At 47.7% G+C, this 26088-nt stretch overlaps 2 protein-coding genes across 3 annotated transcripts in view; one reads left to right on the top strand and one right to left on the bottom strand.

The window, feature by feature from the left end:
* The window catches only part of hnf4g (hepatocyte nuclear factor 4, gamma), a 180907-nt gene that overhangs the window by 50350 nt on the left and 104469 nt on the right, over positions 1-26088 (top strand). The gene's annotated exons all lie outside the window — the stretch shown is intronic.
* LOC142904807 (uncharacterized) overlaps positions 547-26088 on the bottom strand; it is a 105081-nt gene continuing 79539 nt past the window's right edge. The window contains exons 18-24 of one of the 2 annotated variants that reach the window (XR_012929456.1): positions 24276-24385; positions 23500-23574; positions 21787-21912; positions 16947-17049; positions 12612-12804; positions 9865-9926; positions 547-673 (exon numbers count right to left, since the gene is read on the bottom strand). Coding sequence is in view for 1 of the 2 variants with exons in the window: in XM_076051128.1 (XP_075907243.1) it covers positions 12682-12804; positions 16947-17049; positions 21787-21912; positions 23500-23574; positions 24276-24385 (537 nt within the window). In the remaining variant the exon portion in view is untranslated. Of the gene's footprint in view, positions 674-9864; positions 9927-10480; positions 12805-16946; positions 17050-21786; positions 21913-23499; positions 23575-24275; positions 24386-26088 lie in introns of those variants that run through there. The other variant, XM_076051128.1, reaches the window with a different exon arrangement.

Here is a 26088-nt window from a genome sequence, read left to right as displayed (position 1 = left end):
ATAGTCCTCAAACAGGAAGTTGATTCTTATTGGCTGTCATGTAAAACTCGCCGCGGTTTTGCGCTTTACTGCTCCCAGTCGTTAAAAACGGAAATGACGCATGTTGCATTTGCATAGGTTCGGCAGGGGGGGGTGATGCGATCACAAATGGCACGCTCGAGACGCATGTTAATGGCTAAGTGCGAACAGATGCTGCGAGATCCGTTCTCGTGATCCAATAGCCCAAAACCGTTACAAGTGACCAAGTGAAAACAGGGCCTTAGACTTCAGTAGTTGAGAACTGTTTGAGAACATGGGCGACTGCCACAGGTTTCACTGCAGCGCAAACAAAAATCTAACAGAATTGTCATTTACATACATGTACAACTGGTATCGGGTTGTGGTATTGCCATGTATTTCACGAGTACGAGTAGACTACTCTGGCCCGCTATCAGTGCATTCAATGCGTCCCTTGTTCAGACTTGAGTTTTTCTTCCCTTGGGAAACAAAACCACATGATGCATCTGAACGCACCGGGAGGCATGAATCAGCTTGTGGTGGCGTTGTTGTACTGGAGATTGGTCTTGGTCTCAAGATCCACTTTTTAAGGGCCTCGGTCTCGCCTTGGACTCCGAGGCATTTTTACTCTGTCTTGTCTCGGACTGGGGATTTTTGACCAAAACCGGTTGAGACTCTGCAATGACACAATGCAATGACATAATAATGACACAAAAGAATCCAGCTCCTGCCTTGTTACGCTGTCTGCAACATATTGCCCTGATATTTCTTGGTAATTTGTTTATTTGATTTTCTGAAAATGCTTCAAAATAGTTGGAAAAGCAGCAAAATGTTCAAGAAAATTATTGAAAGATACCTTGCTGAAAAGCAATGTCGCTGTTCCATTAGTTCTGTTTTAATGTTATTTTTCTTTGACATACACAATCTTGGTCTTGGTCTAAAACCTCAAATTTCTTGGTCTCGATACTCTCTTAGTCTCGGTTGGTTTGGTCTTGACTACAACACTACCTCATGGTTGGTTGTCCTTGCCGCCTTAAAGAAATATCTCTGCGGCTGATTGAGGCCATGAAATATGAATAAAAATGTTTAATTGATTGGAAGTACACAGGAGGTGGAAATCATGGTGCGAAGTCCAAGGTCAGGGTTTTGGGATTTTAATAAGCGCACAATTCCAGCACAAGTTCCGTCTTTGGGGCCTTTTCGGACTTAAAAACATTTGCTTGTATAAAGTTCTGACTAGGGATGTACCGATACCACTTTTTTTTTTTACAGAATGAGTATTTGCATTTCAGTACTCACTGATACCCGCAGCGGGTACTTAATAAGGCCATTCCACATTATAGAATTACTTTGATTTGTTTTATTTTTCCACAGATGTTCTGTGATTAAAACACTCCTTAGCATGTTTTTTCTAGAACAACGTTCCTCAACTGGTGAGTTTATGTCGGCATAAATTTTACGAGTACGAGTGGACAATTCAACCCTGGTATCGGTATCGGTGCATCCGCAGCTCTGACTTGAGTTTTTCCTTCCCTGGGAAAACAAAACCACAACCAGAAGGCTCACGCTGTGAATCACCCGACGCTCGGCAAGCGGCTGACGTCGCGAGGGCTCCCCACATGTGTCCGACATGCAAATGAAACGCAAGTGTTCTGCATTAGCGCGGCTTCATGCATATTGCATGCGTGCGCATTGCATCTTTTAGTTGACGGTCGTATTCAATCGAGGCGCAGGAATGAAAAAAGAAGATTTGTTTTGATAAATTATTCCGGTGGTTCGCCGCCTAACCGGAGGACTCTGTCGGATGCGCGCTTGCCCAAAGTGAATGTCCAGGAATTAGCCGCATGTGGAGTGTGCACATTTCCCCTCGTCCTTCATTAGGAATCTAATAAATTATGCCAATGCAGGCATTTGGGTGATTACTATTTAATAAAGCGGGGGTAGTTAAGATGCAGGCTTTATAGACGTTGTGTTGTATTGATATGTGGATGTTCGACGGCGGCATCAAACACAGGCTGACGTGCACTCACACACACACTAACCCACGGTGCATGCATGCGTGTGTGGCAGCGCCCCAGGCTACCTCTCCAGCACGGCGACTCCCGACGCCCTCCCGCCTCCATCAGGCCCCCAGTCATGACGAAACTGTTTTTATTCCCCCTTATAAAAACGGCATCACTGTCAGCCGCGGAAACAATGTACGGCCGAGCCTTTGTAGCGAGACCTCCACACTAATTACAATCACTCTCGGCGTGTTTTAATGACCCGCGACACTTGCACACAAAGGTAAGAGGTCATAAACAGGCTCGTTCGTCTGCAATCAGTCAGACTGTGTTGTTTCCTCCCCGACATATGGAACAAAACATGAATATTTATGCACGATTCTTTCCATCGCTTATGCTATAATGACCCGGCGAGGCCTCAAACCACCATTTCCAATTTGTTTTTAATTACACATGACGTTACGTCTCAGAGACGCGCCGGCTTCATGATCGATGGACGGAGTCGTGAGAATACACCTACGCCTCTTTTGTCTTCGAATTTAGTTTCAAACCCGAACAGCTTCAACAGAGCCAAAAACTCTGTGCAGTCTGCGCCAGAAGTGTCACATGATTAATGATATCCGACTTGGCATTATCTGCCGTCGGCTGTCCAGCCGTCCGGATTCGGTTGGCAGTCTGAAAGTTTGGCAGAGGAAACTGTTTCGGAAAAAAGAAAGAAACAAAACAAAACACGAGAAATTAGACCGGAAACGTCGAATATACTGCACATCTTTTTCTGAGCATGTTCGATTCTTCAAGCAATCGGCCTGGAAAGTCTCTCTCAGGTAATAATAAAGACTTACTGTATATTATGCAGGAGGGGGTTAGGGGTGGGGGTAGGCACTTTTATTCGAAAACAGCTGATACGAACGTGCTTTAACTCGTTCAGTGGCGAGGTGCACTCAAAAAATTAAGGCAACAAAAGCCCCATGTCGCGGGCTAATGAATATAAATACGAGACACCGGCGTGCACTCTGTGTGCGCGCACGTGGTGCAGCAGGGTTGCAGGTTCGGGGTGGGAGGGCGAAGAGTGCAGGAGAGGAGATAGTTAGGGCCTGGTGCTCTGCCAAGACAAACTCCTGAAGCATGCAGAGGGGCTAATGTTCTGCCCGAGACGCGTGGCACTCGGCAGGGAGAAGAAGGAGGGAATGAAAAAAAAACAGAAAAAAATAGAGGAAAGAAAGAAAAAAGGGCAGGCAGGGTCCACTAAAACTCCATCATTCACCGGCACCCCGGTGGAGACTGAGCGAGCGAGGGAAAGCGTGGCGGGAGGGGGTTGAGGGTGATGAAGTGGGGAGGGGGACGGGGCATGAAAAAAGAATAAGAAATAGAGCCCACTGCACGGTTAAAGTGTCCTGTTGCATATTCCATTCATCTTTTCCCCTCCTGGAAAGGAAAAATGTATTTTCCCTCAACGACTGTGGTGTGTGTGTATGGTGGGTTTTGGGGTTGGGGGGGATAAGATAACCACACCGCTATCAGATAGCCCCCTTCCCTCCCACCACCACCACCACCAATAGGAGATTCGGTGGCAGATGAAAAAGGTGAGGGCTCCAGTTTAGATAAGTCCACACGGAAGTTCATCCGTCTTAAACGGCGGCTCATTTCTCTTGTCAGATACCGTGTGTGTGTGTGTGTGTGTGTATGGAGGGTGGGGGTGATGAAGACACTCCGTGGCAACACGTGGAAGCTCCTGCTGAAGTGCCAAAGCCTCTTGGTCGAACCCTTTTCCTTTTTTGCGACGCCATCAACTGCGCTAGCGTCCGCTTTGTCGACCTCGCGGAAACGAAGAAACGTACAAACATCGGCGCGAAGTGCCCGCAGTGATTTTAGGATTTGCGCTTTGGCTAACATTGAGATAACGGCACCAAGAATAAAAATGCGAACGCTCATTCGGGGTTTGGCTGCAGTTTGGCTTAGAAAAAAAAGGCTGATCACGCCTGCTTTGGATGCAGAGTATTTGAAATGAAAATGTAGACAGTTGCTTTTTTTAATGGGGTTCATTGAGTGCTAGATTAAATGTTAAATGGTTGGTTTAGCAGGCATATCATTGAAAAAAAATGTGATTGATTTTGCCAATTTAAAAAAATAGGTTAGGCTATGTATCTCAGAATGATCTTACAGTAAAAAGGTACTGATATTTGAACTTGTTCTGGCTGTTATTATTTCTGGTTGTTGGAAGCTTAACTAAAGTTACCTCCTCCCCGTCTGACGTGACAGTGTAACAACAACCATGGCTGGAATGTAAGAGCGAGGGTTTAATTCCCCGATTGGACATTTGCTGCACGCCTGCACGAGTATTTACTGGCTGGATGTTTATTCAAGAAATAAATTGCCCTTAAACTGTGTCATTTATGGGGGCAACATTGATTGGGCGCCGTCTAAAAAAAAATGACCGAGAGGAAGCCAACAATCTCCTCTCAATCTCTCTGAGCCCAGCCCTGTGCCACTTTAATGGGCCGCGTACGTGCACGTGTGCCCGCCGAGCCCCTCGGTGGCGGCGGCGTGATGTCACCGGCAAAAAGGCGGCTGCAGCGCGCACGTGGCGGCGGGCGGGGGAGGGAGGAAACAAGCGGCCAAACAGCGAAACAATTTGTTTAATCATAAAGTGCATTTACATAAGGCAACGGCTGCATAAATGAATGCATAATTGAACAGGTTAATGCATAATGTAGCTGCTCCCGCGGGACAATAAATAAAGTGCCTTTTGAAAAACGCGCGGAGGAGGAGATAGCGGGCGGGGGGACAGGGGGGTGGGGTGGCAGTGCCGTACCCCCGCCGAGCGTCAAGACGCGTGGCTTGAAACGCGAGACAATGGCGAGGCCACTGAGGTGGTGGGGAGGGAGGAAGGAGGGAAGGAAGGAAATAGCTAAATAAATAAAAAAGGGGTGAAGTCTTTGCTAAGAGGATTTTCAGGACATGCTTCGTTTCTTACCGTAATCTGTCTATTAGCGCCAGAGTGTATTTCCAGCGCTCATAACCATGGCAGGGACGCTATTAGTGACGAGCTTACACACCAGTACAAGCCAACGCTGCCTCCTGGGAATCCATCCTTCACCCCTCCCTCCCTGCTTCCCTCTCCCCCTCCCCCTTGGGCGCTTTACTTTTTTCCCTTCCCCTTTTGCAGCGTCACTCCGTCTCGTCTGCTTTGCGCTAAAAACTTCTCTCGTCGCTCCGACTCGACTGTCCGTTAATCGACGCCAGCCGTGACGTGATGTCGAGCGTCTGGTGAAATACAAGCACGGGGAGCAAATCATCGTGATTAACGATTATACTAAACATTTTTAAAGATGAGATAATGGCTGGACGAGAACTAGCGGCGAGGCGTAGCTCTCCTTGTGTGGTCGCAGTGACCTCGGCCGCCCGCTGCTTTTATGAACCGTCTCTTCGAACTTCGTCCTCCCCGACTTTATTAACGGCAAATTGCAAACAGGCCGGCGCGGCGGGAGAAAACAAAATTGCAGCAGCGCGGAGGCCTCGCCGTCCGCGAAAACGGCTTCGACTTAGAATGAAGCAGGAGCGGGTTTGCCATCGTAGCGAAGAAGTTTGGCTACAGAATCAGGCCGTCCCGCTGCTTCATGGGGATATAAAAAAGTTCTTTGCCTACTTTTTCCATCGAGGCTGAAATTTCTCTCTGGCTCCTGCCAAAACTGCCACAGTTGTGGTGATGTCACAAGGGGGCCGGCTTTAGTGCCAGCTTAGCAACAGTTGCTTGAGGCACAACCTTTGTGACCTGAAGATGGACCTGGGCGCATGTTTACTGAAGGCAGGCTGCAATAGTGTTGTAGTACTCGGGATTGGTCTTGGTCTTGGACTGGGCAGACTCTGGATTTATGATCAGGACCGGTCAAGACTCTGCCAACATTACGGCCGATAACAGAAAATAATCCAGCTGCTGCCGTTATACGCTCCGTTTGTTAAGAAAATTTTTCTTTGACATATAAAGTCTTGGTCTCGAACTCCAAATGTCGTGGTCTTGTCTCCATCTCGACACGCTCTAGTCTCGACAGTGTCTCGGTGGATGCGGTCCTGACTACAACACCAGGCTGCAAGCGCAAAGCTAAGTGTGCCGTTTGCTTTTTATCTGGAGCTGCTGCTCCGGTGACGTATGGGATGGCCAATCAAGATCTGAAAATGTCGAGAGAAAAAAAAGGGGTAAAAACCGACCCACCTACTTCCTGACAAGTCCTTCCCCGCTGCGCCCGCAGCTTCTCCGACTGGAAGCCGAAACCAACTCTGCGTCTGCGTTTTTTTGTGTTGTGTTTTTTCTTGAACCAAAGCCGCCATCGGGGGACCCCCAGACGCCTGTCAGCGTGTGTTTCCGCCGAGCGACGCCAGAGTGCGTGTGTACACGGCTGTCGGGTGCGATTGCGGCGTTCTCGCCGTGATGTGTCACACCTGATTACCTATACACACCTCCCCTCCCATGCCCACCCCACCACCACCACCACCACCACCACCACCACCACCCTCCTCCTGTCAGCCGGGAGGGTTTTTGGGGGAGGGCGGCGACGACCTCCGACGCCGCCCTCCATTTTGTTGGCGCCACAGATTACACCGCCCGCCACCCTCTGCCCCGCCCCACCCCACCGCGCCATCTTCTTACTCTGTATGCTAATGAAACAGAGAGGGGAGTAAATGGGAAAAGAGTGACAGATAAAAGCGGAAGGCGCGGGGAGGGGGGGGCTGGGGAACAACGCGCAGAAACACACTCACAAAAGAAAAAGGGGTGTAAACAAAACAAAAAAAAAAAGAATGGGTGTGTCCGAGGCGGAGGGACCAGGCGAACAGAACAGGGCAGAACAGAGCGGGTCGAGTGTGATGGAGGAAGAAAGAGGGAGACTAATAAAGGTCATCAGCGGCCATGTTGGAGCTTCCATTTGATAGGGTGAGAGGGGTCATGGAGGTGGGGGGGCTCAGTAGCCGCGGCGGTGAGTATGATGAATAGGATTGTAAGAGCGCAAGTATGTTTGGTAGTCATGAATTCTAGATGCTGAATAAAGAAAATAATCATAACAATAATAATAATAATAATAATAATAACAAATATAAAAAAAGGCAACATGAATCGGTGAATTTCAAACAGAAGACGCTGGCTGGTCGCCCTGAGCAGGTGTGTGCTCCCCTCCTGTCTGCACTTTAGAGGTGTGTGTGTGTGTGTCTGGTCCAAGCAGGCCACTGTAATTGATGTGAAAACTAACTGAGCCGTCCTAGGATGTCATTAGCTAAAAGGCAAATTTCATTATTTTCGCTAATATGGAGCATGATGACTCCTTTTGATGTTGCTACCCCCCCCCATCCAAATGCAGCACATCTCCCCCCCCCACCCCTACAGCGCCTTCCTCTCTCCATTGGCCCCTCCCTCTCCCCGCCGCCTTGGCCGCCCCATTCAGAGGGATCTCCTTATTCAGAGCGCCGTCCGCTCCCTTTCAAGGTTGAAGGAAAATGGCCAGAGTCCGTGTGTGTGTGTGTGTGCATGAGAGAGAGAGAAGGAGAGAGAGAGAGAGAGAGAAAGTGATTTTCATTTGTGGTCCCCTTGGATGAGGTGATGGCGACTCACCTTCAGCTCACAACAACAACACGCACACACTTACACAGACGGTCCTCTCTCTCTCCCTCTCTCGCCCCTCCCTCCCAGCCTTTGATGTGTGCTTGAGTCGATGGCTAATCAGGTAGCATCAGGCCCTCTCCTCATTTCCCCTTCACACCGGCCCCATTAGGGAGCAGGCTTTCTGCAGCCGGCCGATAAGGACAATATGCTTCCCTCTCCGCCACTCGCACTTCCCCAAATCTCCAAGCACTCTCCTCTCTCCTCCCTCAGTCCATCCCTTCTCCTTCTCTCTCCCGGCTCCCTCCATCTCTCTGGTCCTATCTACCGCTCTCATCTCGCCCTCCTGCAGCCGCGCCAACTCCAAGTTCCCCGAGTCCATCCCTCACTTCCCGACTGGGCCCCCCTAAACGCCCGTCGACACTCATCCGTCCCGGCCTCAACTTTCTCCCTCCACTCTCACTCTAATCTCTTCAACCCTCGAGCTTTTCCACTGTCTCGGACCGCGGCGTTCGTTTTTTACCTCAACATCCCTTCCGCCTCTCGCCCTTCACCTCCTCCTCCTCCTCCTCGAGGGAAGCGCGCCGGCGTTTTTTTTTTGTTGTTGTTGAGAAATTGACCGTGTGGTCGACATACCCATTAAGAGGTGGTTGAGGCGGAAATCTGTCTTGTGTCCCCCTTTGCGCCGCCATACTTCACTTGAGAAGCATTAAAATACACAATATTTATGATGGAAGGTGGGACCTTTATCCCGAGCAAGACAACTGAAAGTTACCACGGAACAACTTTTAAAGGAGCAGTGCGGTAAAACCTGCAGCTGCTCCATTAAATATCAAAGTATCTAAAAGTTACACCAAACGTTTGTATCAATCACAGCGCTCTTTGATTGTTTTTTTCCATAACTTAACTGTATTTAATTGACTTTATGACTTATATGTCAGAGGAGAAAGGACACAAAATGAATTCAATTTTAAAGAACAAATGTGGCAGCTATGAAAATGGGTAAAAAAAAATAAACTAAGTAAATTACGTCTCGGCAGAGGGGCGCCAGAGATTCCTAAAAGCTTGCACTGTCATTAGTTTATCTCTGCACCTGATACAGCAGCATGAAAGGTCCAGCGTGTAAAATCTTTAAGAAAGCCAGTTTATTAAGTAGGTCCGCCTGATAGCATGTTTTGTACTTAGTGCACTGTCGTGTCGGCTAACTGGTAGCAAGACTCTCGCTCTCTGTATATTCTTATATAAATGAGAACCGTTGTAAGGGTCGGAAAACCAAATTACTTTTATTGTATTGCACAACATAGCTTAACATAGTGCATATATGCACTATGTTAAGCATTTACCAATATAAATATCATAAACCAAAAAGTCAAATTTTAAACACTGCACCTTTAAATGATTCTAATCCCACACAGGCTTCTAATCGCTCCTCCCCGAGAAGCAGTGACAGTGGACACGCAAAAAAGCAGTACAAGAGGGCTGTAAAGGAGCAGAGTGCCTTCAGCCGGCGTATAAAGTGACAAACAGCAGAACTAGATGAAGAGAACAGTCTCACAATAGAAGAGAAGAGAAGAGAACAGTCTCACCCGCACTGTGTGAGTTCGTTCCAAAGCTTCATTAAAATCCTGAATTGGTGAAATAAAAACCTTAATCTACAATTCAAGATGGGAGACACATCTGCAATAAAGTAACTTTCCACGAAGTTCGGACATCATGAAATGATGCCGTTATGGCAGAGTCTCTGAACCGCAGTTGCTCAACCAGATAGGGTGCCACAGGATGTCTCCTCCACATGCAGGAATTTAACCAGCGACACATTTGAACAGCGAAAAGCAGCGGCGGGTCCAGGTGCAGCAATTAATGATTTTTCTATATATATATAATTTTTTTTAAATCTTATTTTTGAGGAAAAAAAAAAAAAAAAAAAAAAAAAAAAAAAAAAAACCTTGGAAATTCAGCTGGTGATCGATGACGCACAGGCTGATAGGCAGCGGACACATTTGGAGGGGGAAGCGATCTGATTCGCTCCTTAATGTGCGACAAGATGTAAAACCAGAGCGCGGGCTGCCTGCATAGAATCGCAGACACTCCGCTGGGTGCATTTCGTCAGCGTTGAGACGAATGTTGCGCGTGAAAGCCCCGGAGCCTGAGTACACCTGCCGCTGCACAGTGCCAGACACTTTGCTATGGTGCGGCGGGAACGGTCTATTAAAAGGCAACCGCACAACAAGAAAGCACCATGTCACTGACAAACCAGTGCCTCTTTCTCCCCCTCACCTCTTCTTTCCAGGTCTGTCTTTCTACCTCCTCACCCAGCACTGTGTATCAGCTGAAATGACCTATACACACACCAAGGAAAGAAAAATTAGCACAAATATTTAATTTGTATTAGTGCTTCAACAAATATAGAAACCTCTTTCGAGGTTTGATCAAATTACGATAACACTATGCTGGAGTTGGACGTTTTTCCAACAGATGGCGCTACCCTCGTGAATGGAGCATCAACAAGTGTTGAGGTAGTTTGCCGCACAGGTGGATGTACACAATGGCCACCACTTGAGAACCTCTCGTAATTATAGACGTAACTCTAAACTCGTAAATATTGCCGTAGGTGTGTATGTGAGTGTGAATGGTTGTTTGTCTCTATGTGACCCTGCGATAATCAGGCGACCCGTCCAGGAGAGACAGTTGGGAGAAGCTCCAGCAGACCACTGCAACCCTGAGTGCAGGACGAAGTGGGTATTGTCCTGCACTTATTGTATAAAATGGATGGACGGACATTAAAGTTTTTATTTTCCTGATGTTAGGATATATTATTTTGGCTGTTATAGAATTTATGTGCATATGTATTCATAAATGAGGTAATACATGTACTACGCATAGACACAGGGATCCAATACCGCCTTGTAAACAATGTAATGAGCGCCGCGATTAGCATCTGCTCTTCAGTAGCCACACAAAGAGCCCCGGCATCGATTTGGAATGACGAAAAAACGCCAAATACTGACTTGCAACAATTTGCTGGTATTTTTTTTTTTTTTATCCCTTCCAAAAGACCACACATCGCACAGCGGCGAAGCCACCACCCACTCTCATTTGATGAAATTAGGTTAGGAAGGAGCACCGCTTGCCGCTCGCCGCCTTTGTGAGGCAAAAAGCTCACGCTTGTGGAAATTAAGAGCCGGTACGCTTGAGCGTGAACTTGTGTGTGTGTGTGAGAGAGAGAGGCTGACTAATCCCTCCGCAGAGCTGAGACGAGTTAAAAACACATCAAAGGGAAGCTTAACCTCTGTGAAACCTCACCGGGATTTCAAGAACAACAAATGATCGTTCTCCTCATTGTTTCCAGGGGGACTCTTTTCACCGCTGCGCCGCTGACTTTTTTCCCTCTCAGTCCTGGGAGTTATTTATTTATTTATTTATTTTTAAAGAGCCTGTGGTTTCATTTTTAATGACTGTTTCGACTGTGTGAGTGTGTGTGTGCGTGAGTGAGAACTTGTGCGCGTGTTTTTTGAAAGAACATAAACTGGTATGTACGCATGTGCGAACGGGCGCGCGCGCACATGTGTTTGCACATAAAAGAAGTGTATTTTTCAGCATGACATGGTAAATGACGGGGGGGAGGGACAACAAAAAAAAGGCACCCCAAGCTAACAAGGACGCACAGTATCTGCTCAGAATCATTAAAATGTACGACTGCCTTGACCAGACACACAAAAGTCGGAGAAAACAGTCGGAGGTTTAGTGAGAGGAAGGAAAAGTCGTGGGTGAGAAAGCGATGAAAGGAGGACGTCGGCTGTGACTGGAGACGTGCTTTCGCCACAGTTCTCTTTAATATGCGCGTGGAAGCGCCTTTCTCTTCATGTCAAAATGTTTCCGTTGGCTCTTTATCTCTCCGCCGCTGCGCCGTGGACAAAAACAAATTGAAAAACCAAAAATTCCGCGTTCGCTTGTCTACACAAAAGAACAGTGCGCTTTCGTCTCGCATCGTCATATTTGTAGATAAATAGAGGCGTGTGATCGGCAACATATTTAATGCTAATGGGTAGCGTTACTCGCTTCCTAGCAGGCTGTTGTAAAAAAAAAAAAAGAAAAAGAAAAAAAAGATAGTGCTGTCAGGCTTGTAGATGAAGACGCAGCTATTTTAATGCCTCGAAATGATCACTTTTTGAATTATTGCAGCAGTGAGTGGTGTGAAGCAGATTTGGAAGGGGGAGGAGGGAATCAATAAATACACATCGAGCAAGATGGAGAGCGTAAAAAGCGAAACGTATGTATGCAGATGCGGAGTCGACGGTGATAACCGTTTAATCACACACTCAGCCGGCGGGTTTCTAACGAGAGGCGGTCGCGGCGGCGATACATAACGCTGTCGCGAGGAAGGACGCGGCGGTCGCGGCGCACATGGCGCGCAGCTGCGTTGTAATCAGAGACGCCGTCGCAGCCGTAAATATCAACGTCTGCGCTTTGTCAGGTTTATGATGATGGGCCTTCCCTCGTTTCCCTCGTCTCCCTTCCGAAGCGCGTCTGCTTAAGTCATTCGAAAAAGGCTCTTCGGTGGAAACGTTGGACTTTTAAAGTGCAGACAAAACAGAATGGGGGAAAAAAAACAAAAAAAAAAAACAGATCATTTTGTTCACGCCCGCCTTCTCGCTGGGGTTATAAAAAGTGTAAAATATGGAAATGCGCTCTCGGAACGTATGCCTTAGCGGCACCGCAGTGAAGACGTTTCTGACTTCTTTATTTTATTTTATTTCCCGATGAAATGCCGTCATTTGCCGCTTGTGGGGGCCGCCCCCTCAGGCAAACGGCACCCGGGGACTTGACTTTGACCTGCAGGACATTAACCTCATACGTAGCGTGCTCCCCGGTGAGGACGCGGTGGGGTCAAAGAGTCAAGGCAGGTCAAAGTCCTCCGGGGGGGCTTCATTTGGGTCAGGTCCCAGGCCGAGCTCCTTCCAGAGAGGCAGCGACAGTCGGATTTAATCCGACAAACGCCTTCGCCCCCGAAGCCTGGGACTCACCTCGGGCTTTCAAGTCCAGCCCTGCCCACCAGGCTGCCAGGCTGCCGCTGTGAATCCTACATGTTGTGGCTCAGACTCGGGGGTTCGCAGGGCGGGGGAGGTCAGGTGGGGAGAAGGGAACAGTGAGTCGCAGGGACCTCTCCCGCTCCAGCTGCTGACGTAAACGCTTGTTCTCGCTGCTCAAGGCGTTTAGCTGGAAGGAGAGAGAGAGAGGGAGGGAGAGAGAGAGAGAGAGAGAGAAAATACAAAGACATAGTCAGAGAGAGAACTGACTTGGGTCATTAGCTGCGTTTCCATTACCCGTAGAATTTCGCAAAACCTAAATATCGCAATAAAAAAAACGGTAATGGGAACGCCTAAACTTCGAAAAAAATCTCAAATATCGCTAAAAGTGTCATGGAAACACTTTGCATTCACACGATCAAAGAGAAAAATATACCAGCCATTCTTGACGGCAAACAAACAAAAGCAAACGTAATTCTCGTTAATTCTCGAGGGATGAGATTTTACGAGAATTACGGCTTACGCGCTTTACACCATTCAATTGAAAAACACAATTTAGTGTCTGTGGGAACATAGATGATAAGGATCAGTATCATGCTCATTCCACGAATGAACTCCAGTAACCTTGCAGATCCAGACGGAAATGTTTTGGATTAGTCATATTGCATCAAGCATTCAGCAAGGGGCAGGCTGAACTGAGCTGGGATCAGGTGAACCAAAAAGTCAGTCAGGTTTGTTAGTACTAGATAGCCCAGGCTGCTAAATGGCCATCGCACCCTTTAGCTCGCCTTGTTTATCAAACATGTTTTTCACCTGGAAAAGCCTTCGGCCGGCTCGTTGTTTTGCTTTTAACTCGAGAACGCCTTCCAGGTCTGATAAAACTGCTGTTTCAGCTCCAGCTCGAACCGCGGCAAATCTCCTTAGCAGCATTTAGCTTTCCTCTCTTTCTTCCTCGTCTCCTTCTGTGGACATTAAATGCAGCTCCCACGACTACAAGGAGGCTGATTGGTCACGGAATGAGGGAAAATTTTTTTTAGGGACAGACTGAAAACTCTGTATTAGAGGACGGCAAGGTGGGTGAGTGACACGTCAGGGCTGAAATGTGAGTGATAGGCTAAAAATGGGCAAATTAACATAAAAAGCAATCATTTGAAGTTCCATATGAATATAAACCATCAAAAGTCAACAAGCTATCAAGTTGATGAGGCAGCTGGCATCCCATTAGGTATTTCATGCATCTTTCACAGCTTTCATGGCTGCAGAAATGCAAAATCAAACGGTGGGGGGAGGGGAAAAAAAAATTGGGGCCCGGTTGAAATGGAGTCACGCAATAGTGTAAATTTCGACATGAAAACAAGCAATTTAGGTGTTCATTAGAGGTCCATTTGACGCAAAATCAGCCATGACACAAAACAAATCGCACATTGTCACAACACGATTGTGTTTCCCCCGAAACACAATTACAGACCGGCAGAAATTGAGGCTGTTTCATTTTTTTTTCTTCCTTTTTTTCCCCTGACAAGGACATTTGGGTTCAGGCGGGAGGGAGGAGAGCCGCCTTAAAACAAGGATTCAAGAGCGACAAAAGGCGGCGGCATTTACATTTGTTGTGCGGCGGGGGTTTTTCATATGCAAAATGTGTCAGTCCAAAAATTGTCGCGAGGCAAAGATGAAAGAGCCACAGATTTAAAATAATGTATTTTTAGCCCCGAGAACGAGTAAAATAAGAAATTAAAGGGCGGCGAGACAAAGAGACATGTCGGGTAATGACAGTTGCACTTATTCACATCTGTTTTTTTTTTTTTTTAGAGTATCTGTGCGTGTATGTCTGCGGTTAAAGGATGATGTCACACGGACATGCCTGGCCGTGTGTGTGTGTGTGTGCGTGCGTGGCTGCGCTCGTGTGTATTTGTGTGTGTGTGTGTTTGGATGAGGAGAACAAAAAAAAACACAAACGGAGATGAGACAGACACATTTCCGGATGGTTCTGCTAACATTACTCTTCCAGACATTGCACACGCACACGCACACGCACAGACACACACACACACACACACACACACACACACACACACACACACACACACACACACACACACACACACACACACACGCACACACAGCAAATGTATTACATCTGATTGACTAGGAGAAGGAAGAACTTGGGCTTTAACCCTGAAAGAGCCAAAGACGAGCTGCACTATTTTCAGCCGTCGACAGCGACTCTTGGTTTCACATTGTGCCAAAAGCAATAGAATTTCTCCATGAAAACACAGAGGCTGACATTTATAATTAACTTTACGTTGAGGCGACGCCTGTTTAATTTAGACGCCCCCCCAAACCTCCCTCATCTCTGGATTGTGCGGACGCCTTCCCCTAATTGCAAACGAGGGGGGAAGGAATTAAAAATCACAGCTCGTCTACTCGACTTTCAGATACGGCGGCTGAGCATTACGGAGGGGTGGGGCAGAAAGGAGGGGGGGGGGGGGGGCAGACGGACAGATGCAGAGCGGTGTGTTTTATTGTTGAAACGTGGCCAATTTCTTTTTTTTTTTTTTTTTTTGCACTTTTGTCATTTTTAAAACTCGTGTTTTTCACAGGATACTTGAGAGAGGCTAAATAGACGTCACTTTAAATTTGCAGCTGTATCTTCTTTGGGTCCTGTAAACAACAACCACTGATTTCCTCCATCACTTTGGGACCCGACATTTTCAGCGTGGTACAACAAGGGTGTCAAAACCATTACAACATTTCTATGTAGATGGCGTGTTTGATAGTTTTGCCAATTTGTCGTCTAGTTACAGCCTCCCTGTTACTCATTTGTTTCACTATTTTCAAAGCGTCTCCCTAATTTGCCCTCTGTACCTCCAGAGCAACCTTGGGACAGCTTGCTTCCAGGTATTCCACATCAGAGAGGAATGATTTGGAAAAAATCTATGACTTTATATCATTTATATATCCTATGTATAACATTTTTCAGTTTTTTTTTAAAACCCAGACAGAGCTCCAGAAAGCAGCATGTTAACGTGTCTGTTTGTAGCCTGCTTATAAAAACTTAAAGACAAGGTTTGTTTGTAGCTTCCTGCTCAAAGTGGTGGTTCGTACGACCCTGAACACGTCTGGAACCAAAACAAGGCTGACAGTGAGGCGGTTTCAGAGGCCGAAAAACAAACCCTTTGTGACATCACGATAGGGTGTTTTCTGGCGTTTGAGCATGATAAGCAGAAAAAAGGAGCCATTTAAAGAGGTAAGGATGGACCTTTCTCATTGTTGAGATGATTTTGAACGTCACCGCTGGACAACACTGGTGAGGTGGATTTTCCGTAACGTGGGGCCTTCGAGAGTCAGAGGCTCCCATGTAGTTTTGGGGAAGATAGGGAAGCTAACAGACATCCTCTTCCTGCGCATGCGCGGTTGTGTGCGTGCGTGCGTGCTCTCGTGCCGGGCCTCCGTTCCCCGCACGGATCGATGTGTGTAATGATTCACACCGGAGATTAAGAGGCGCTATTACACACCTGACCTGCTAAACAGCATCAATCTCCTCATCGCCCCCCCTACTCCCCACCCCTTTTTTCCGGCTTCACTCCGCCTCACGCGGTGCGGCTGATGCCATCTTGCTCGCGAGAAGACCAACAAACATTTAAAAACTTCAACAAGTGCCCCCCCCCCCCCCCCCAAAAAAAAAAAAACACTCTGTTACCCCCCGTCAATCAGCGGGCGAGCAGGAGTCCTTCCCCAGTGCCCCGGGGGGGGGTTATTTTATCATTTTATTGTTGTTAGTATTGGAGAACTGAAGGGGTTGAGGAAGACTTTTGATACGCCTTTCCTTTGGTGATTTGTGATTTGTTGACTCCTGTGAAGGTTGAAAAAAAAAAAAAAGTCAGCTTTTTCCTCAGAATATTCCAGTTTTTTTCCCCCTTCCCTACATTGTTTCATCACAGCGGGCCATTTCCCTATGCTGTCAGGGAGAGATCAGCGCGGGCTGTATTGATATACATCCCTCTCTCGGCTCCATGAAAGGAAAATCATTTACCGGCGGAGAGACACGTCACCACCGTCTCCCGACGCAATTTGTAACCCCCCTCCTCTACCTCCCGAACCCAACCCAGCCCAGCCCAACCCAACACGGTGTCGACTCCTTTCCCCCCCGCTTTTATCGCAGGAAGAGGAAATGGATGTGCAAGGGCGCGTTTTTGAAGTAGGACGCATGAAAGCTCCTCCGTCTCCGTCTGTGCGAGCTCAACAGCAGGTGGGCCGCAGCGTGGGCGCGTGTCTGCGTCTGTCGGGGTGGAGGAGGTTGAGGGAGGGAGGAGGTGCGTGCGTGTTGCTTACTTGTTGATTTAGCATTCCGATGGCCTCCAGGTTGTGGCGCAGTCGCGCCTGCATGTCGTCCATTTTGCTGAGGCTGGAAGCGACGCGGGCCTCCTCCTCCCAGCTGCGAGGCAAAGCAAGCAAACAAACACGCATGGCAATTGAGGTCGCATGTGCACGGGGAAAGAGGCAGCGGTTTAGGGCAACACCAGCTGCCTTTCCATTACCGCCAGAATGGCGCAGAACCTAAATATCGCGATACGAAAACTGGTGATGGAAACTCTCAGATGCATGAAAATAGAGGTATTAGCAAAAGTGTCATGGAAACACTTTTTCGCATTTAAGCGTCATCAGATGTGACATACGGGGTCACGTGACTGGTGCGTTATTTTTTGCATTTTCGAGATTTTGAAAATGACCCCATTCAATTGAAACACCTACAAATCGCAATTGTACTTTGTCGAAATTTTAGAAATATGGCTTTTATTTTGTGAAAAACTGTCATGGAAACGCAGATACTGCAGAGCTCATGTGATTCATAAAGAAAACACACACACAGGCGCTTTGGTCCTACTAACATTTTGCATTATGTTGCTTTTCTTTTTTTCCTTTTTTGCAGTAATATTCATTTGCAAGACAAAGCAAGTTTCCATCAAAGCTCCTCCACAATCTGGGGCATAAAGAAGTTGGCGTCTTCATTACAAGCGTCTTCATTAAAACTTATTACCAAACTGGAACAATGGCCGAGCAAATGGGTTCCAGGAATCATTAAATGATACTTGAAAGCCCACATAAACCTGAAAAAAAAAAAAAAAAATTGGGAAAACAAAGCGAACGAACGCGAGCGCGGCCAGGGAACATTAAGAGTACAAGAAACCATTTAAGATTTTTAACTGTTTATTAAAAAATGTTTTTGGGGAGACGACAAACAGAAAGCGCCAGGGTCTGCGGCGTTCCGAGCCCGACTTAAAGGAATGTCTATTAAATTAACGACGGCGGATAATGGCGCTCGGTACGGGGCTGAGGAGCTCGCTGCCCTCGCCTTCTTTTACGCTTTCTTCTTTCATGCCCCAGTGAACCTGTCCAGTTAGCGTCGTCGGGCCGCGGGGGGAGAACCCTCTTCTAAATACTTTATTGAAGACTTCTTAGCCCATTAAAGTAGCACTGTACTTCCCCGATGTTAATTTTCTTGTAAAAAGGAGCGAGCGGGGATATTCGATCAGAGCGGCGGATGGAAAGACGCTCCCGTTTTGCTTGAGTTGAGAAGAGGCGCACACTCCCCTTCCGAAGGGCTAATGAATGGCATTATTGTTTCTGCAGATGTGGTTCACACACACACACACACACACACACACACACACACACACACACACACACACACACACACACACACACACACACGAACGCACGAACGCACGCACACACACACTTTGGGCCCTATTAGCCATAGCTTAAAACATTTCATATTCGGAGAAAGACTCGGGGAAAATGCAAATATGGGAGTTGGCATTTTTGTCTGAAAAGTTTATAAGATTCATTAGCGAGACGCTTTCTGCCCTGTCTTTTGGTAACCTTTTTGCTAGACGTCCGCTGAAAGACCGACGCAGCGACGCAAACAAACATGACGTCCCCTGCCCCGGAATAATACTCGGTGCGGCAAAGTAGAACGAGCGCAGAGAATGAAAACAAAGAATTTCACAACGGGAAAAAAAAAAAAGAAAAAAAAAAGTTGAATGTTGGGAATGAGGGAAACTTACAAGAAAGTGCAGCTTCAGTTACAAAGGAATAATGACTTCGTGCGGCAGGGTCCTCAACCGAGAAGCTACATGCATATTAATTTTTCCTCCCGAAAAAATATGTTCAAATAGAAAATAACCCCGAGAGTTCAAGGCAATGTTCCATAAATCAAGCAGCTGACAGGACATAATTTGAAATACTGCCCATTAACCAACTAACTAATTAAGCCCGGTCAATGTAAGCAATTTTTTTTCTTTTCTCTCTTTTTTTTTTCTGGAAGAAACCTCATTTCCTGAGAATGACATCAATAAACTGGGCGTAATTGCGAGTGACCCTTCCGAATCTTTTAATTTCACACCATAATGATGATACAAAAGGACGTTAATAGGAGGAAATGCACAAGTTTCCCTTTGATCTCGCCAACGTTAAATTCCTCTTCAAAAACACTCCGCCAAGTTTTCCATTTCTGCAGCGGGGAAAGGGGAGGATGGAGGTGGAGGGCGAAGAGAGAGAGGGAGAGAGAGAGGGAGAGAGAGAGGGAGAGAGAGAGAGAGAAATCTAAAGCGCCGCCATCTCCGCCAAGATTCTCGCCCGTGATTTAAAGCTTCCCTCAATGCTAATGTGGTCTTGAGCGGATCACGAGACAACTGCGGCAGATTTATGCGACCAGCGGCGAGGAGGAGGAGGAGGAGGGTGGACGAGGAGGAGCACCCCCCCCCCGCCACACCAACCCAGGGCGTCGGGAGCAGTGTAAACACGTGTTCCAGTGTTTACACGCAAACACGGACGTGTGTAATTAGCGGTCTAACCCAATCAGCATGTGGATAATTACAGTCATTAGTGTCAAAGCCGGCGCTGTCGGGCTCTCTAATCCCGGCAGTAAACTACGGCGGTCGCTCCCTCTCGCCGCGATCTGGCTCTCATCTCCCTTATTTACTGCGCGGCTTTTTCTTCTTCCTCCCTTTTGCCTTGTGACACCCGGGCCTCGCAGTTCACGCCGTCACTTTGGTTTGTACAAATCCCCCCCGCTGTGATCACTGGCTTGCTCTTAATTGGAGGCGCGCTGTTAGCGGTGCGACTGATGAAGCCCGATGCTTTACGAGCGCTTCCCGACAGCGGACTCGAGTGCTGGTGTTTTGACGCCTGAACGCGTCTTGGGCGAAGGTTTTGGGGGTGGTGGGTCTTGGCAGAATTGAGATGGAATTGGGGGTGGAAACTTGCCTGCTGCTAAGTTTTCCTTTTCATTTCAATATTAAACGCAGTGGAGAAGACAGACAGGTGAGGAAAAGGCAAAAGACTGATTACAATCAAATACGCTAATCAAATTGTCTCTTTTTTTTTAAAAAATGCACTTTTCCACTCCTGCGCGCATTCCTCGGAAAAAAATAAAAAATAAAAAATAAAAATCGGGAGAGCCGAGCACTTTTGTTTCCGTCGGTGCCGCTAAGTACGAGCGGTGCGCTTGAAGTCCTTAAGGTGCTCAGAAATATTGGATACTTGAGGGTAACGTGATAAGGCTGAGAGCCGCGGAGCAGCTACTAAAAAGATCTGGTCTCAAGCGTGTGGCGATAGTAAAAAAATATATATATATAAAAAGTGGAGAAGGAGAAGGAGAAGGAGAAGAAGAAGAAAAAATAAATCGCTTTGATGAACGCCAGGAGTGCATATAAGTATTAGCCGCGGAGCTAAACTCAGCCGCTTGGCCTTTTGATGGACTCGTTACTGCGGCGGGTTGATGCATGTGTTAGAAAGTCTTACATGCGTCCAGCAGGGCGAAAAAGAAGGAGGCCGTAAATACATCTGAGAGGGAAATATACTGGTATCTCTGCCATCCGTTTTTTCTAACCCCTACACACACACATACACGGAGACCATGCAACACCATCCACTACCTGGAGCCGTGGAACAGACGGCCTTGCGATCATATAATAAGTTTCTTTAATAAAGGCCCGTCTAATAATGACAAAACCGCCACGTCTGCGTTGATGGCTGCCAGCGATGGTGACAGGTGGGGACAACGCCGCCCCCCCTCCCCTCGATGAGATCCGCCGCCCGCTGCTGTGCAGGAACGGTGACGTATCTGTTGCCTCGTGGAGGCCTGATTTTCATACATATGGTATTTAGGGGGCTCGGCGTTCGCGAGGGGGACGGCGAGAGGAGTGCGCGGTAATGAAATAAAGTAAATTAGAATTTGCGATAATGCAGGCGAGGAAAAAAAAAGGGGGGTGGGGGGGTGGGTGGGGGAGGAAGTGAGAAAAGGGGAAGAATAGACGGGGGAGACACAATGGGGGAGGCTTTCATTCACTGTTTTTATCTCCCTCTGTGTTATTATATTCGCTCAATCAAAAACCTCTCTTGTGCATACATCACACATCTATATGAAGCGACACCCCACCCTCCCGGCACACACACACACACACACACTCAGACGCGCGTGCGCCCTGCTCTCCCCCCCCCGCCCCCCCGCTCTCTCTCTCTCCGACTCGTTTGCAATTATGAGGGAAAGACAAAGGAAAGCGATTCATCTTGCTGTCGTGGCCCCTTAATGATGTCATTAAATTGACTGACAGCTTTGAATGGCGCTGGAAAGCCGCCCCAGTCAAAACAAATCTGATTCGTTTTGGAAACAGAGGCCCCGGCGCTTCGTTAGGGGAGGGGTGGAGCGCCGGCGTCAAACGGGCTGCGGTGGGCGGTGCGGGGGGGGGGAGGAGGGAGGAGGAGGGGCTGTTAATGAGGGAGACCTTCGGGGGTCACGCCGGGGGTATCGGGGACGGCTGCCGTAGGGCGGGTGGCCCTCACACTCTGCTTTCCCCCATCGCACACACACACACACACACACACACGCACACACACACGCACACCACGAGTCCCATCTGCGCCACGTTCATTTTAATTGCTCTAATGAAGACGATGAGCGACGTCTCCCGTGTGCTGACGGGTGCTGGACGGGAGGGGAGGGGGGTGTGAGTGGCATATTCACACACACACGCGCACACACACACACACACACACACACACACACACACACAGGTGTCCGGGGTGTTTCATTCACAAGTCGGCATTCTTGTTGCTGTTCATCAGATTTGTTCGATGCCATCAGCTGCACGGTCGCTCGCTCACTCACTTCCTCTCCGTCCGCCGGCCGTCCAGCCCTCGGACCGCCGCCACCTCCGAGAGCTCCGCCTCCCTCCGCCCCTCCCGCCACCTCTTGGCCGTCGCCCTCAACGTGTCGTTGTTCTCCTGGAGTCGCCTGCCGAGAGAACAGAAAGGGGGGGAGTGGAACAGAGGGAAGGTGCTTCCAGGTGCGGGGAGGAGGCTCTCGTTAACGCGGGGAGACGGATGGATCTGAAGGCGGCTCGTGATCCGCTGCAGCGAAAGTTCCCTTTGTTGCTTGGCCCCAGTGGCGCCCGTTTAAGTTTCGTTAATGTCGACTGTTAAATAAAAGCTCCCGTTTCAAAGTTAAAGGGCCGGCGTGCGAGATTCGGAGGCGCCTCGTGGCGAGAGACGGTACTGCAGAGCAGTGTTGATCTTCATCTGTGTTGTTAGCCAGCCAATCACGTTTGTTAAAGCACATCAGTGAAACAGTACCAAAGGTCCAGTGTGTAATGTTTGGCTTGATTTATGATTTTTAAATGAGTAAAAGCTTCACATATTGTCAACTGATACAATAAAAAAAAAAAAGTGTATAATCGCAGTACAATAAAAGTAATCTGATTTTCCTACCCATAGAACAGATCTTGATTATATATAAAAAAATATACACTGACAAGGGTCTTGCTCCTTGTGAGCTGCCATCTTGCACCGCCATATTTCTAAGGAAGCCTTTGTGGACAATCCAACTCGCCTGATAGCACATTTCTTATTTAGGGTGAACGCTCACATTTTTTAAATAAACCACTGAAGAAGAATGTGGATGACGTATCCAGGTTTGGGTGAGGAGGCCACTGTAGCTCACTGGCAAGCTCAGGAGGGGGAGAGAGAGAGAGAGAGTGAAAGATGCTGCAATCTAAAATGTAACCACTTGATGTCGCCGTTTCTTCTTGAAAATCTCCAGATATTTCACACTTAAACTTTCAACTGATTTTTTTCTCTACTCTTCTTCTTTAAATGTGAACACATCTTCCATTTGTGAACTTGTGCCACGTATCGCAGCATCCACAATGAACCTCTATAGCGACAGCCGGCGTTTAGCAACTTGTATTAGCTTCTGCCTCCTGATCTTAAAATTTAGACAGAGCGAGATGAACGAGCCAGATTTCTCAGTTTAAATATCCACGCGATCCGGCTGACTTGCAGGGTGATGTCACGACACTCCATTTCAAACATGTAAACTTTCCTCAAGAGAGAGGAAGTCAAAAAAAAAAGCTCTTCCGTTCCTCCTGGAAAGCTGGTTCTTGTAAAACTCACGGCGGCCGCTGTGCAAGACAATCGCAGGAACGTTCGCTGCGCGCCGCAAGAAAAACACGGGAGCAGAAAACACAGAGACGCTTTTAGGTGTTCCCAGCCGCTGGGGGAGGGGGTGGGGGAGCGGTGACACCGCAGGGGTTGGGAGACGGCTGGGCCGCTTTGATATCTGGGACGAGGGAAACATCACGGCGGCGTCTGCACGTATGCCTGCCGTCTGCGCCTGGGCGTGTAATGCAAAACGACAGAATCACTGGAACGCGGGCGCGGACACAGATACTACAAAAGCAGGACAGGCGGGCGCGCACGCTTTTGCATATGTGCACGTTTGTACAATAAAAACCCTCCCCGAACTTCTGTCGGCATGTATCACGCACGAAAAGGCACAAAAAAAAAATAGTGAGTAAAGTGCTCATCTGTAGTAAATACTCACTCTTTTTCCTCGGTGATGACGAGAAGCGTCTTGTGCTGCGCTTTTATCTGAGCAGAGAGGTTCTCGTTGGAAGTCCTGCGGAGGAGAAGGCACAGTCAGTGACTTCTGATGAGAAAATAGTGGTGTTGTCGTCCAGACCGCACCAACCGTGACTGAGACATTATCGAGACTCGAGAGTATCGAGATCAAGACAAGACCAAGACATTTGGGGTTCGAGACCAAGACAAGACCAAGACTTTATATATCAAAGAAAAATAACAACGAAACAGAAAAAAAATGACAGGTATCTTTTTAAATTCAGGTTTGCTTCTAAATTGAACAGCAGCATCTCTTTTCAGCAAGCTATCTTTTAATAATTTTCTTTAACATTTTGCTGCTTTGCCAACTGTTTTGAACCATTTTCACCCAAAAAAACTTTGCTTGATAAAATTACAACATAAATAAATTAGGAGAAAGGGAGTGTGTCACTCAGGGTGTCACCAAACAGCAGCAGCTGGATTCTTTTCTGTTATTATCGTGTCTGCTGAGTCTTGACTGGTCTTGATCAAAAACCCTGAGTCCGTCTAGTTCGAGACTGAGACGAGACTGAGTAATAACGCCTCCGAGTCCAAGACGAGACCGAGACCCTTACAAAAGTGGTCCTGAAACAAAGACCAGTCTCAAGTACTACAACAATAGAAAATAGGAAAGAAAGAAAGAAGCAAGAAAACTGTTGAGGAATCAAAGAGGTGTTGAGACAAGTTGCTTTTGCTATGCAATTTTTTTTTTCTTTTTACTTTTGTTCAGAGATCCACTTGTTGACGTTGGTCATGACCTGCTGGCTCTCGTGACGAAGCTTCTCACAGTCCGACTGCTTCTGCTCCAGCTCTGCCCGCAGCGAGTGCACCTGGTCGGGGATGGGAAGAGTGGGTCAGCAGTGGGAACCGGCGAAGAAGGAAGGAAGGACAGCACTGGCCAAACTGCTGACTTTTTCCATTTTGGCTTATCACCTTTTTTTTTTGGGCGGTAGTAGTGAGGAAGGGAGGTGGATGGAGGGCAAAACTCTGCAGACCCCGACACATTCCCCTTATCGCCATGGGAACAGCTTGGTTCACTGGCCCGAACACGCACAAAGACTTGGCCAGACACAAATAAGAGTTCCAAATGTGTGGCCTCACGGTTTTAGGCAAACCCTCCCTAATCGTATGATTACCCCCCACGGCCCAAATGTCAGAATATCAGCAGTCGGCGCCAGGCGATTCGGACCAGGGGCCCACACGGACAAAATATTAGTTTTTCCGATTGATGTTTATCTGGGAAATTCTGCAGGGATGGAGTCAATTGATGCACGGACACGGCCAGCCAGCGAGTGAGATAAATGCTAAAGTAAACAAAATAAAATGCAGTATTGAGTGTTTGATTACAATGATGCTTTAAGGAAAGGGGGATACATAGAAAACTGGTTAATTAGACTGATGAAGGAGGGAAATACACTGAACAGAGAAGCAAACGCATTAGAATTGGTCAAAAAAACAAAACATTACAAGACTAGTGAAGCAAGCGCAATTTTTTTTAAATTTTTTTAAAGGCAAAGTCACCCATTTGTGAAGTTGGCGCGGAAATAACATTTGCGTGAATGGTCGCCCGCGAAGGGCGGCGGCGGCAACTACGACGCCACGGAGTCAATAACTCAAAAATTCACAACGGGGACGAGGAAGCACTCTTTTAATTACATTCGGATTAAGGGCGGGCTTCATTTCCACAAATGGAGCAATGGGAGAAAATTGGGTGGAAAACAATAAAATCACATCAGGCAAATCATTTAATTCTGAGGAGTGAACCGCGTCAGGGCATCAAATGTAATTATGTTTATGAGCGATGGCATGAATATTTTAAGACCCCTGTTGTTTACGATTTCATTCTCCTTCCGTCCTGTGCGCGGTTGCATCGCGGGGGGGGGGGGGGTAAAAAAAAAAAAATCACATGTTATTAGGCTGATATTAATTATATATACTCTCTCTCTTACACACACACACACACACACACACACACACACACACATACATACACACACACACACACACACACACACACACACACACACACACACAAACTCACAAAAAGGGATCAAACTGAACCATTCCAAAGCTGGAAGAACACACTTCCGCACTTCCGATGCATCTGCGCACACACACACACACACACACACACACACACACAGGGGGTGGTTGCGGCGGTGGTGGTGGGTGGGTGGGGGATCTGTTGCGTGCCATAATGACAGTAATTACCTCTGGTCTCACATTAACATCTCCCTCCTGACTGTCTGACTGGCTCGGCTGCTGCAGGGATGTAAATCGCAGCGCAAGTCTGATGTTGTGATTAGGACTAAATTACACACCCTCGGTCTGTTTCCACCGGTGCCAGGGGAGCCAGTAAAAGGGTGTGTGAGAAAGAGTGAAGGGAGGGGAGGGGACCGAGAGAGGGGAGGGACATTTAGAGAGAGGGGGAGAGAGAGAAAAAGAGGTGGGGACAAAAGGAGGTGTGATTGCGAGCAAAGGGGGAGGAGAGAAGCGGCGCGCACCTGCTTAACATTTAGATTGGTTTTGTTGC

The sequence above is a fragment of the Nelusetta ayraudi genome, unplaced genomic scaffold, assembly GCF_046127955.1.
Source record: "Nelusetta ayraudi isolate G7.1 ecotype Tasmania unplaced genomic scaffold, CSIRO-AGI_Nayr_v1 ptg000132l, whole genome shotgun sequence".
Taxonomy (NCBI): domain Eukaryota; kingdom Metazoa; phylum Chordata; class Actinopteri; order Tetraodontiformes; family Monacanthidae; genus Nelusetta; species Nelusetta ayraudi.
This window is presented reverse-complemented; position numbering and strand designations above follow the sequence as displayed.